The 14,060-nt window shown below is 41.5% G+C and overlaps 2 protein-coding genes across 2 annotated transcripts; both read left to right on the plus strand.

Annotated features, from left to right (window-relative positions):
* Positions 1 to 493: 493 nt before the first annotated feature.
* On the plus strand, positions 494 to 7,133 carry LOC113012533 (delta-like protein 4). Its single transcript, XM_026152800.2, has 11 exons — positions 494 to 1,179; positions 1,260 to 1,511; positions 1,967 to 2,024; positions 2,594 to 2,857; positions 3,637 to 3,697; positions 3,918 to 4,048; positions 4,182 to 4,351; positions 4,614 to 4,833; positions 4,926 to 5,667; positions 5,756 to 5,864; positions 5,966 to 7,133. The coding sequence occupies exons 1-11, from the start codon at positions 1,126 to 1,128 to the stop codon at positions 5,969 to 5,971; spliced, it is 2,067 nt and encodes a 688-aa protein (XP_026008585.2). The 5' UTR covers positions 494 to 1,125; the 3' UTR covers positions 5,972 to 7,133.
* Positions 7,134 to 8,271: 1,138 nt separating this feature from the next.
* On the plus strand, positions 8,272 to 10,392 carry LOC113012150 (glutathione-specific gamma-glutamylcyclotransferase 1-like). Its single transcript, XM_026152170.2, has 3 exons — positions 8,272 to 8,719; positions 8,888 to 8,923; positions 9,571 to 10,392. The coding sequence occupies exons 1-3, from the start codon at positions 8,549 to 8,551 to the stop codon at positions 9,985 to 9,987; spliced, it is 624 nt and encodes a 207-aa protein (XP_026007955.1). The 5' UTR covers positions 8,272 to 8,548; the 3' UTR covers positions 9,988 to 10,392.
* Positions 10,393 to 14,060: the final 3,668 nt, after the last annotated feature.

A 14,060-nucleotide genomic window follows, 5' to 3' on the forward strand; every position in this document is an offset into this window, starting at 1 on the left:
GAATTTATTTGCTCTGCCGCCTTCATATACAGCTTTGAGTTCATTTTTCTTTTCCCTCTTGGAACAATTATGCACACACTTGAAAGAAGAAGACTGTTTTTCAGCTGCCATGTGGATGTTAGTTCAACAAACAGTGCTCAGCTAGAGGACAATCTCAGCTTTGTGTTTGTCCACACATAAGCGTTTCACATGATAACTGCCCATTTATAGAAATGGACTTAATATTTTACTTTATATGAGGGTCTTGGTCTCAAAAATCGTGGGTTCCTCATCTGATTTATGAGTGACACCACGTGTTTAACATTTAAATCCATTTTGGGGAGGGCTGTCTCCTGCTCCATCTTCTAAAATAAACACAGGGGAAAAGAAAGAGACACAAGCAGCGACCCCTGAAGACAGCAACAGTGAATCTAGAAATTCTGGATGCCTGAAAGCTTCATCTATATTAACACTATGAAACCCCCCTCCCCCCTCCCCCAGAAAAAACCCCCAACAACCTACTATTGAATTTTAGTTTACGCATAAACAGCGTATGAAAGCACAGAAAATCGCTTATTTTAAGCAACAAACTCCTCTAAAAATCATTATACATGTTAATGACACTCCATGTGTGAGAGAGAAAGAGAAACACACACACACCAAAAAAAAAAAAAAGTGGAGAGGGGAGTGGGCGGTGTTTACCCACTGACATTGTCTGTAACGGCGTATAAAAACTGAGGAGGGACGTCAAGCATCCTTCACTGGGAGTCACTATGCGCTGATGCTCCGCCACATGCCCGCATCACTGTTGGCAAAACAAGGCTCACATCAGCACAGCAAACTCAAACAACAACTAACCGGCACGATGGATGGGCAACATAAAGACCGCAGAATGAGTCACTTGTGGATATTGACGTTACTGATATTTGTCTAACCTCAAGCACACGGATAACTCGGTCTTTTCCCAACTTCTTCTTCTGGATACTGATTGTGGAGCTGGATCTTGTCCTACAGGCTTTGGAGGAAAAGAAAAGGATTCTATTTATTCTGATCACTTTATTTTATCATCACTGCATTTTTGGAATAGGAGCGTCTTTTTGTGGGAGGACAAACTGTTTTTTAAGGATACGCACATAAAACTAAAGGATGGCCGTTTGGTTCACATCTGTCCTCGCAATAGTTATTACAGTATCTACTCAGGTATTTTTGTTTTTTAAATCTTTGCGTTTATATTTTGGGAAAAATGTATTTTTCTGTGCTCACTCTTCATTTCCTTCTAGGTTTTCGGAACGGGTGTGTTCGAGATAGAGCTGAATCATTTTCAGAACACGAAAGGTTTGCTGGCAAATGGGCTTAGCTGCGGCATGAGTGGCTGCAGGACTTATTTCAAGGTTTGTTTGAAGAATTTCCAGAAGGAGGTGTCTCCTGGAAAGTGCATATTTGCCAACGCCAGCACACCTATTCTGGGCACCGACTCCTTCAGCATCCGGCCGGACGCCAGGCTACGCCTGCCGCTCAACTTCACCTGGCCGGTAAGAGCACCTGTCCTGTCGGGCGCACTCGTCTGACGCTTTTACGCAGAAACCAAACCAAATCTACACGTTTAAAAATGCGCTCTTCACAGCTGATAAGTGCTGAAAAATGCTTCTACCAAACAACACTCTGAAATGTATTTTGCATATAGTACTTAGCTTTTGTCACACCAATTAAATGCAACGTTTTTGTGCCATTTAAACTACGCTTAAGGGTCAGAGGACTTGTTTTATCCTTTGCCTAAAACTGAGTCTGCGTTCAACTATGTGAACTCATGTAGGACACAATCCAGTCCCTATATCTGTTGCCGGGATCATTTGAATTAAGTGCAACTGCTTTCTTTTATATATATGTAAAGTGTTGTGCCCCAAACCCCGTTTCATCCAAACAAAGCTAAAGATATGAGATCTTCAGGTTGTTTTGTGACCATTGTTTCCCTCATTTGTCCCCACAGGGTGCTTTCTCCTTAGTTATTGAAGCCTGGAATTCTCCTGCAGCGGAGCAGCCCGGAGGTGAGGAGATGTTTATTGGGTTTTCGCCACTAGAGGGAGGCATTGTGGGTGTAACTTGCTTTACTTGTTACTGAAAAGTCCGCTTTTATCAGAAACGTGATGAACGTATGAAGTGCTGGCAAACGCATCTGGTGTTTCAGCGTCATGGGTTCGTGTTTGTTAGGATGTCATGAGTCACACGACAATCCTTTGCAATCAAATCTCGCCAAACACAATCGTACTTCCCTTGATTTATTTTTGGCAGGCATGGGAAAGTGTACATCGCTTAAATGAGAATTTGAACCCTTGCCAAAAGTCCCATGACAGGCTTTTCCTGGATTTTACACCTTTTTTTTTCTTTTTTCTTTTCTTTTTAATCTCTGTGAACGCAGCGCGTAATGGCGAGAAGTGACGGCAAGGGGAATTTGAGGAGGCCTTTTAAGTATGCCTCTTAAATTGTGTATCGTGTTAAAATTTATAATTGTTAGATGTGTTAACGTCATAGAGCAGCCTAAATTTTAAACAGTCTCTCATGTGAGCCAGTTTGTGGCCTAAATAGGATTAAATGTTTTTTTCTGTTTTATTCACAGATACCACCAACCCCGAATTCTTGATTAGTTATTTTACCATCCAAAGGCAGTTGGGAATAGGGCGTGAGTGGTCCAAGGATGTGCTCAGCGGGAGGCAGACGGAGCTACGTTACTCATACCGGTTCATCTGCAATGAAAATTACTACGGGGCCACTTGTTCCAAAAGATGCGCTCCAAGAGACGACCGTTTTGGCCACTTCACCTGCAAGCCTGATGGGGAAGAAGCCTGTCTGCCGGGATGGAGGGGAGAATACTGCCAAGAACGTAAGCAAGAGTGAAGACACCATATGGGCACTTTTCTTTGTTTGTATAAAAGGTCATGAGTCAGATTTCAGGAAGGCTGCTTGCGCATTAGTCCTAAATGGAGCAAAAAACACAGGCCATTAACAGCTTTATATTAGATAGTTACAAAGGAAGATAAGGGAGGTTCTGTACATTTGTTTTTCTCTCAATCCTTCCAATTTTTCTTTTTCTTGACTTCATTTGGCCCATATTAAATGACCTGTTAAGCCACATGATCACAGGTGTGCGTGGGACGCGAGGACGCAGGGCACAATTTGCGCACAAGTGAGGTTCAGGTGAAATCTGACGACAACTAACTTGATGCTGCTTTCTTTCTGGGCGCGTGAGATTTAATCCAGGGCGGTGGTCGCTCGGCAGCACGCGTCGGGGTTAATCGCGGCATTATCACCCGCCACGCGCCACTAAATTGCAGGCCCTATTGTGGAGGCGGTGTGGGGCGGCAGCTGCACACGGGGCTCGAACAGTGCGCCCGTAACAATGGGGCAGCTGTCCTGCTTCCCCCCCCCCCCCCCCCCCTTTTATTTCTTTTTTTTTAGAGCAAACATCTGCTCCGCTCTAACCAACAGTGCAAAAAATAAATTAATGAAAAATTAAAAATCATGCAAAGTCAGTGTGCCTCGCGACACTCAACAGGAAATGTTTTTATTGATACACCAGCGAGTAAAATAAATAAATACTGTTTTAATAATTGCCTAATAAGTTAATAACACTAAATTATCCCCCCCCCCCCTCTCTCTCAGCAATCTGTCTTGAAGGCTGCAATGAAAGGAACGGAAACTGCACATTACCTGGAGAGTGCAAGTGAGTATTCACTTTGGTTTGGTGTCCCTCCACAATTAGCCAACGAAAAGGGTAAATAAAAGTCAACCCTAGTCATGAGAAATATAAAGTATTCAAAGCACAAGGGGACCTTTTTTCACTATTGTTCCCCTTTTGTCAGGCTTGTTGTAGCTCTTGTATGTGAGTGAGCAGATGAAAGTTGATTTGTGTGTGATCCAGCTATTATATTTTGTGTGAACAGATGCAGACAGGGCTGGCAGGGTCTCTTTTGTGATGTGTGTAAAATCCACCCGTCCTGTAAACACGGTACCTGTAAAGAGGCTTGGCAGTGCAATTGCAAAGAAGGCTGGGGGGGCATCTTCTGTGACCAAGGTGAGTGAATTAGAAAGCGACTCCAGACGTCTTTGTCTCAAAGGATAATGCAAAAAGCAGAAAATGTCTGGCTCATTTGATGCAATCCCTCCTTTTGGTTCCAGTAATCACGTTTTCTCCTGTTTGTTTACAGACCTGAACTACTGCACCCACCATAAACCCTGCGCAAACGGGGCCACGTGCTTGAACACAGGCCAGGGCAGCTACACCTGCACCTGCCTGCCAGGCTTCACCGGGGTTAACTGCGACTCGGAGGTCAGGGAATGTGACAGGCAGACCTGCCACAACGGAGGTCGCTGCCTGGTGAGTCCGGAAGTCTCTCTCTCTCCTTTCCCACAACACAGGCTTTCCTGTTTTTGTTTTTGCCTCCGTCTATCTGCTTGTCCAGGAGGATGCTATCGATTGTCAAGTCAGTGGGTGACCCAGTTCACAGACGATGTACTGTAAATAGAATTTGGTCTAAGGATAATGGGGTTTGTTGGGGCAGTCGTGAACAGGATGTGATAAAAAACGTCTGACACGGAGGGTTTTTTTTAAAAAAAACCTTATATCTTTTCTCCTGCAGGACTCTGAGGATGGGTATAGGTGTGAGTGTCCGCAGGGATTCGAAGGACAACACTGTGAACACAGGGTGCTCACTTGTGCAGACAAACCATGCTTCCAAGGTGGCACATGCCAAGAGAAAGATAATGGCCGTAGTTACACATGCGAGTGTCCACCAGGATACACTGGACTTAACTGTGAGAAGAAAGTGGACAAATGTACCTCACTGCAATGCACCAATGGTAAGAGACCAGACGCACATCACTGCAAAAGCATGTATGGTGCTGCATTTCTACATCAGCAGTATTCAATAATGATGGTGTTTTTTGCACAGGTGGACACTGCGTGGTCCGCGGTAACCTCCGAGTGTGCAGCTGTCGCTCAGGTTTCACGGGACCGCGCTGCGAGATCAATGTCGACGAGTGCGCCGCAAACCCCTGCGCAAACGGCTCCACCTGCATAGATCGCATCAACGACTACACCTGCACCTGTCCCCTAGGGTATACAGGCCGCCACTGCGACAAGCCCACAGACTACTGTGCTTCTCAACCCTGCCTCAATGGAGGGACTTGCACCACAGGAGCCAAAGGCCAGTCCACCTGCATCTGCCCGGCCCATTACAGCGGCCCTCAGTGCCAGTTCAACAGTGAGCATCAAGCCAACACCCCCAGCCCCACAATAAGCTGGGAGTCCAGTGAGAAGCAAAAGTTGGTAGCCATCGTTTTGGGTGTGGGCGTAGTGGCTGCTCTGTTGCTTTTGTGCATGGCAGTGGCAGTGATGGGGCACATCAAGAAGCAGAAGGATAAGGAGCAGGACTCGGACACCATGAACAACCTCTCCAAGGTTGATCTTCAGAAGGAGAACCTCATCTCTACTCTAGAGCTCAAGAACACCAATAAAAAGTTTGAATTGGAGGTGGACTGTCCCAGGGAAAAGTCTAATCACAAATGCATCAACCACTACCACCTGGACTATAAACCCTCCGCGAGGTACAAGGATGAACTGTCCCTTGTGGACAAAGATGAAAACTGTGAAAAGTCAATAGAAGACACGAAACATTTAAGTAGAATGTACAGGTAGGTGGATGAGAAGAGATGCATATGTTGACTTATACCACCATGCACTGTTTTTGTGCCGTGTGCCTGACATGTTGTGTCTTTACAGTGAGAGACCAGAGTGTAGAATATCTACAATAAGTTCTTCTGGAGATTCAATGTACCAGTCTGTCTTTGTAATAGCAGAAGAGAAAAATGAATGCATCATTGCAACTGAGGTAAATCTATTTACTTGTTCCAGCCCTTTAATAACTGGTCATTTAGATCTTGCACGTGTTGCTGTGATTGTCACTAAATGTTTGGACTCTGTCTCTTTCAGGTATAATAAATTGAATATATTATTCATCGTCAACATTGGATTTCTTGTGGACTGTTTACAAGTGTGGAAAGACTGGGATTTATTTAAACGCAAGTTGCTGCTCTTGAAAACTTGATAACTGGATAGAGCTTGTGTGCTCTCTGAATGCAATAGAAGTAAAGCTACTAATCTATGTGCGAATGTAAAGACTGGGATTTCTTTTTTTTTTTAAAAAGGGAAATAATGAGCCAATCAGGCTTGCTCTCGCAACCTCGTCCGCTCTGTTCAAGTTCCTCCGAGGGCAACGGGCCAAGATGCGTGTGCCCGCATGCTGAGTGGAAGAAGCGGGCTATCCCGATGGACGCTTTCCATCTTATTGCAGTAATCGGCAATCAAACAAATCAACTCACCGCCAACGGGAATGTGGATGGAGCCGGCTTTTTTTCCATTTCATCTGACCTGCGACGCGCTATGCAAACAAAAACCAGCATTGTGCTAAAGAAGAAAAGAAAAAGGGACTGAAAAAAAGAAAACTACTGAAAACGGTTCATTTTTGAGAGATGTTTAGGATTATCGTTTGAAAATTCAATCCGTTTTATAAAGAATGTATTCAGCCTTGATCACAAAGCCTTATACCCCCTTTTTTAAAGGGAATTGTTGTGCCCTGCTTATCTTGATTTCTTTGTGTGAAAGATCAAATGATGCAATATGCTAAAGCGCCGTGCAGGGAAAACTCATAATAAGGCCTTGTTTTACTTTATGCAAAATCCCCCTTAAATCAAGACAAAGAAATACATGTTGTGACTATCGTACCGAGAACGCCTTTAATGGAAATTACTGAATCAATAATGTTATTTTGTAAGATTAGTATTTCATTAGTAATTTAAGTATATGAAGCACTGATTTTTCTCTTTCTATGTTTTATAAGATTATTTTGTATATAGTGTATATTTATATGTTGAGATTAGAAGTATGACTTGTACATCTGTTTTTAAGTTGATGCCTCGCAAAGGTGAATATATTTTTAAAGTGTTTTTGTTTTGGTGTTTTTATTGTATTGTTATTATTTTTGCTATGAAAAGAAACAAGAACTACATATCTGGTACACTGTTTGTTTGTCGGTCTTCGTCGGTTGAGTGTCCATCTGGTCGAATAGAGATCCTAAATTAAATGTTGGAATCATCTAGAAGCTTTATTTGTGTCGCCTGGTGTGAAAGTGACGTCATTGTCTATAGATGCAGTAATATTTGGCCTGGTAGCTTCTTCTGATGATACTATGTGAGATCTGTGTCTGCGTGATATGAAATCATTGTGCTAGCAATCATTCAGTGGGCAGCATTGTAATTGGCAGGAAATGTAAGAAAATACTCAAACATATACATATATATATATATATATATATATATATATATATATATATATATATATATATATATATATATATATATATATATATATATATATATATATATATATATATATATATATATATATATATAAAAGTCTGTATGTCATAATAAAGAGTCCTTGTTGTCTTTTCTGCTTAAATGGATCTTGGAACTGCTGCATCTCTTGATATCTGCGTCTATAATGATCAATAATTGATTCTTGTAGCTGACTGAAAGGTGAAAGGTGTGAGAAACACAGCAAAACTATTGCGCGGAGAAAATCTATATGTCCTCGAACTAATGGCGCATGATCACAGCAAACAAAGGGCCCCGCAGCCAAGGCTCCATGATGCACACAGGGACTAATAACAATTGCACCCTCTCTTTGGAGATCTAACACTTTACTTACTTAACCCAGCCTTCAGCCAATATCAAAGCACCAGGCTGATGTTTCTCTCAAGTAAAGAGCCATGTCTTTCACAACCACCTGGTGGCAGTAGGTTTTATGTGAAGTAACAAGAAAGTAGTTCTCTCCTTTCTTAACCCATCAAATATCATCCTCACCGACTTACAGAGGACAAACTGATCTCAGTTATCAGCCACTGCGGTGTTAAGCTCGTCTATAGAGAACACAGACACCTAATGAGCTTAAGAGAGCACAGATATAACAGTCCCGGCTATTTATAGGTAATGTGATTACCTCTGCACTATGAGTTTGACCCTATGCTGTATATTGAAAGTGCTCATAAAGATTAAAACGTTAGAAACAAAGACAGTTTCTTTCTTCTTTTCTTTAAAATATATCTGCTTATTCTTCTTATTTCCCTGCCCCGGGTGCTTGCGTGTTCTCATGCGCAACGACTCAAAACTTAGGCGAGGCGTCGCCACAAAAGAGCCCCGCCCCTTCTATTTAATTGGCCAAGGTCGTGTCTCTCTGACGTACTTTGATCAACAAATACACATGTGTGCACGTCGGTATACTAAGGAGGAATGGACAGTATTTGCATTTTGATGACACTGACTAATTACTGATGTAATGATCATTGTGACGTGAAAGATGGTTCCTCCTTTCAGCGCTTTATTTATCTATATATCTATATATAGGAGCAGCCTGATGTATGAGACTCTATGAGGTCGTAGAAGACTGGAAATAACATCGAGCAGCTACTTGTGGACTTTTGTTTTTTCTCTTCCCAAACGAAGTTAAGTGCCTACAATGAAACCTCAGGACATTATAAAGGAAAAGAGCAGCCTGTGGATATTTGGCTATGGCTCCCTAGTGTGGAAACCCGATTTTGAACACAAGAGAAGAAAAATAGGGTACATTAGAGGATACAAGAGACGGTTCTGGCACGGAGATGACTTTCATCGAGGGGACAAGGAAAAGGTGAGATTTGCAGCCACACCTGGAACACAAGTATTTCCTGCTGATTCTGATCCTTTAGGAGTTCGCTCGTGCATTTTTAGATGTAGGCTACAGTATGTTGTTGTGAAGTATGAAGCATTTTCTTGTTGGTTGTTGAGTTCTCACTGTCGGTGTTTTTGCTCTCTACAGCCAGCCAGAGTTGTCACACTAATAGCAGATGAGGAGGTGAGTGAACCACTTAAATATTGAATGTGTAAGTAAAGCAGTGGATTCAGAAATTCTATAACCCTTAAAAAGCAAAACTAAAACTAAAATATCTTAAAAATATCTTCTTCTTCTTCTTTTTTTTTAAATGTCAGCACAACAAGCCCGATGAGGCTGTGTTGTTTACTCAGACTGGAATGTCTGACTGTGAGTCACTGGTCTTCTCAGATGTATTGCAATACAAGTGACAAATAAAAACAAATAACAAGTAATAACTCTGCTCAGAAAATAATTAGCTAACCGGCCAATCACACTAAAAGAACAACTTTGCTATTTTAAACTTTCCACCTTTCTGATTATGAGTTTTTGTGTGATGTGTTGCAATAAACTGTAACTGTGGCGTGATAAACAGGGAAAATGTTAAACCCATTATTTACTGGTTGTCTACTGTTTGTTCTACTGTTTAATGTTCTAATTTCTATTAAATTCTGGCACTGGGTCAAGTAAAAACTGGACTTTAAATAACATCCTATAGGCTCAATCAATGTTGTTTGACAAACCAAAACACTGTAGTTTTATTTTTAGGTTTTTCTCTCTGAATATGTTCACAAAGTCAAGTCTTGCAAGTGTTGCAAGTGTGTCAACCTCCACCTGTTTGTACTCTGCAGGCTTGCACGTGGGGCGTGGCCTATGAAGTGACTGAGTGCCAGGTCGAAGCGTCTCTTCAGTATTTAAACATGAGAGAGGTTGTCCAGGGCGGGTACATAACAGAGATGGTGGAATTCATTCCTAAAGACGGTCACGGTTCAGTGTTGTCCCTTGTTTACATCGCCACACCTGACAACCCCATCTACCTCGGGCCGGCCTCGGACGGGGAGATTGCCGCCCAGATTGCCATCTGCAGAGGCAACACCGGCCACAACATTGAGTACCTGGTCCGCCTTGCAGAATTTATGAGGCACCACTGTCCGGAGGTGGAGGATGAGCACCTTTTCTCTATCGAGACAGCTGTTTTGAACATTTTCAGCAACTGCAGAGAGCTCAGATCCAACGACAGGAAATCCCTGCTGCTGGAAGTTATATAAAGAGTAAACTCCGCTTTTTATGAAAAGAATTTTCATTTTAGTGGAAAAACAAATGAAGTCTTGGTAAATATTTCAAGGGTAAATGGTGCTTTAAAAGGAAATACTTTATTTGGTTTCAACTAAAAGGGAGAAAACTATCTCATGTCACTCGGAAATCTATGACATTCTCATCTCATCTCATTTTTCAACTGTTCACTTTAATATGCAGGCGACTCTCATTGTATTTCATATTGCACACAAAAATCAGCACGTCATGTTTTTAAGATTCCACACTATCCACAGAGAAGGTCTGACATTTTTATGATATGTTATGATATTGTAACCTTGTTAATATTATGAAATGTTAATGCACATTTTTTTAAAATAAAGTTTTTGAATAAAAACATACAAATCTGTATGAGAAAATTGTGTTCGGGATTTCCTTCCCTGTTTATCTAGTCTCATATACATCTCTTATATTTTGTCCGTGCATACAGACCCTCCATATTCCCACATCATATCGCCAAAGAAAGCCACCTCTGGCATTATGAAAGTGCTTAGTTTTCCTCAGAGAGCTGTTAAAAGCATGGGCCAAGAATCTTTAAGACACTCTTTTGTGAATTTATATTAAATTGGATGTAAGAAACTTCAAAGCCTCTCTATGCAGATTCTTGTGACTTATAGAATGCTTTAAAACTATTTTCCTTGCTGCTCCCAGGTTTATGCCTCTTAAATTGTTCCAAGCACAGTGGTTGGTCCAGCTTTAAAGGGTCATTTTTTAATTCAAGGCATTCCTCAAACACACAAAATGCATTAGCATCTCATTTTGTAAAACCTCATAAAGTCTTTTAACCGTCGTAAAGAAAACTGACGGTGAAAAATAGCAAAATACTGATAAACATGGTGCAATGTTCAGTGGTGTTGGCGTTGGGAATAATCTGTTTACCAGAGTGCACATAAGCTATTATAGAGGACCCACAGTCCTTACAGTATAGAGGGAGCGCTAGGGGCTCTGCGGGCAGGTGGGGTGCAGATAGGGTTTCTTTCCCTGTCTGGGCTCCTTCCATGGATAAACAAGCCACAGTTCTGTCGCACTGCTCTGCTTTCCTAGAACTCAGTCCCAAACTAGGTCAAAGGTTTAGAGCCATGAAAACAGCAGAGCAAAGAGATCTCACATGCACAAAACATGTAAAACAGACAGAATATCCTCTCAGGTAGAAAAATCTGTAGAACTCATTACATAACTCTGTTCTCAGAGATAAAGGTTTCAGTGAAAGTACATTTCTGTCAATACAAGTGCAAGCTCTCCCTCGGACGAATTACTGAACCGTAAATTATGTTTTCCAAGTGCCAAAAAAGGTACATAACAAAGCAGTAAAGGCTGCATATTTTCACAGTTTGTTCAAGACTTTTAAGGTGTCATGTCAGCTGCTAGTCAGAATTTAGTCCTACAGAAAAGGAGATTAGGTACAAATAATAATAATGAATAAGTCTTCAACTTATAAATGAACATATTTAGTGTATTCTGACATATCTGATTCTGTATCTGTCTTATTACGGTCACACGGGATGAAGTTCTGGGTCCAAATCTTTGTGTGCCATTTATTCTCACCGAGCTTGGTCTGATTCTTTGGTTTCTTTGTTTCTGTTTCTAAGTGATTACCCCTGCGCCCAGCATGCACTTTCTATTGTTGTTACTATGCTTAATTTTTCCAGCATTACATTAAAGAACAAAAGTGTTCCTCGAGATTCAGCGCTGGTCTCTGTTAGGTACAAACCACTGTCCAAGGTACAACGATAGTACCTGAAAGAGCATCACCCAAATGATAAGCCGGGGTTGACCATACAGTGACCCAATAAGATACTGTTTGCAGAAAAACAGTAAAACAGTAAAGTGAAGCGAGCTATCAGTGTTGTCTGAGACGTGGCGTTTTCATTAAAACTAATGAGATTATCCAGATAAACAAGACAGAGTCATGTGTTTGTTAGTGGTTTTCTACACCCCATGTGGTCACATGTGGTACACAGAAACCTGGTACTGTGCAGTCCTGGTACAAGCTGTTCATGACAAAAATGTCAGATGACCGTGATGACTCAGAAAATATGAGTACTCGTTTCCCTTCAGTCCACGCCCAACATGCTTTTAATTTTTACTATTCATGAGTTTACTAAAGAAAGAGACGCTAAATGAATCGAGAGTTTCTGTTTGCACAGCATTCAGTTTCTTCTTTTTTTGATGAGATTTTATTCTTCTTCCAGTCTATTCTTCAACGTATAAGTAAGGCTGCACCTCTACTTCTTGCCATGTTAGGATTTGAAGACACTAATACCTGTTGGGTGCATCCTTCTCCAGCTGGCACAGCAGGCCTTTATCATAAAGTTCTTTCATTCTTGAGTTTTTATTCATTTTTGTGCTTGGTTAGGTTTAAGCATCAAAACTACTTGGGAAAAGTAGTTATTGTAGTATGTTGTAGGAGGGTTGTTTTCACAGTTAAGCTAAGGAAATAATGACACTGACATGGATCTGAGGTCTATTACAGGCTTTGGTCTAACGCTGGGCTGTACACCACCTGATCAGTTTTTCCATGCATTTAATTACAAAAACTCAAGACAGCCTGAGTCACACGAATCATCGGCAATCACACGCTGTGTGCTCAATCTAAAGTATAATTATGGGAGCTACGACGACTGGTAACAGATAACATTTAATGGACTGATAGCATTCAAAGCAGATGACTGCATGATTTACCGCTTACTGTGGCTATAACAATAAAGATAAGTCAGTCAATAAAACCTCTTTACCATACCAGTGTTTGGCAAAGTGCAGAGGAAATGTGAGACCTGGGATCAATATTCTTAGGAGGTAATTCTTCACCAACATATGTGCAAACATCTCCATATGTCTGACATTTTGCATTCTTTTTTTACTCTTAATTGCATTGCTATTTAAGCCCACAGAATTGGTTCTATGAAGCTTTTTCTTTTAATAAGTAAATTAAAAAGTAAAGTGCATATTTTGTGCTCCATGTGCATTGTGAACCACAATTTTAGGAAATTATGTTGTTAAAAAAGAGCCCTAGTTGTAAAGAACATTGACAATAACACAAAGAGACTGAGGTCATGTGCTCAGCATGTTCAAGCTGTTCTATCCACCACTACACAGAACAGTTGTCACGTCCCTAAAAAACACTGTTTCTTGTGTTTGGAGCCTCCACCTGCATGCTAATGTGTACTCAATCTGAACTCTTGACCTTGGTTTGGTCAGTCAATGGCTGATGGTCATCTTGGAAATATGTTAAAGAGAAAGTGATTAGGCCGCTAATGGAGTCCATCCACTTTAGAGCCCTTGCCCTCTTACACTGGATGGTCAGCTCTGTCTCCTGAGGGTCACCTCACCCCTCTATGAGAGGACCTGAGTGTTTTTTTGATTGGGAAGGCAACTTCATCGAAACAGGAAGACCATCTATTAATAAGACACAAATAATGTTTCAATCGTCTAATAGACGCAGAAGCTCGTACTTCACGTAGTAAGTGCATTATACGAAATATAAAGCTTTCAGGTTACTCAGATCAAAAGCGTAAATCTGACTTCTGGTTTGGGCCTGAGCTGCGTCTGATCTGGTTACATGTGGCAGAAGAGAAAGATCACAGTTGGTATTCATCCATCATTGTGCGGCAATCAACACAACTCATTCATTATCACTAGCAGTTTGCATGAAAAGTGTTTCTTCTCGTCAAAGCAGAACATGACTCATGTGGGCTGGATCTCTTAATTCAATCTGCACAGAGCAGGAACGGGGACCTGCTGCCTCGATCCCTGAGGAACGTCACTTTTGCACCACTTAATTTCATTTCCCTAATCTCATTTACACCCAAACTCACCGCGGTGTCACTGGTCTGGCCGAGGGGTGTTGTGCACTGAGGTGAGAGTTTCTAAATGTACGCAATCTGACTTTAAATCCAAAACACCACAATAACTGTTAAAATTACTCTACGCTGCTTTGTGTGATGTATAATCATGAATCGGGATGCCAGTGGTAGCAGGGCCAGTCTATTTGCCATCCTAATAACGAGCAATGAACACACACAGCACA

Source organism: Astatotilapia calliptera, chromosome 19, assembly GCF_964374335.1.
Source record: "Astatotilapia calliptera chromosome 19, fAstCal68.1, whole genome shotgun sequence".
Taxonomy (NCBI): domain Eukaryota; kingdom Metazoa; phylum Chordata; class Actinopteri; order Cichliformes; family Cichlidae; genus Astatotilapia; species Astatotilapia calliptera.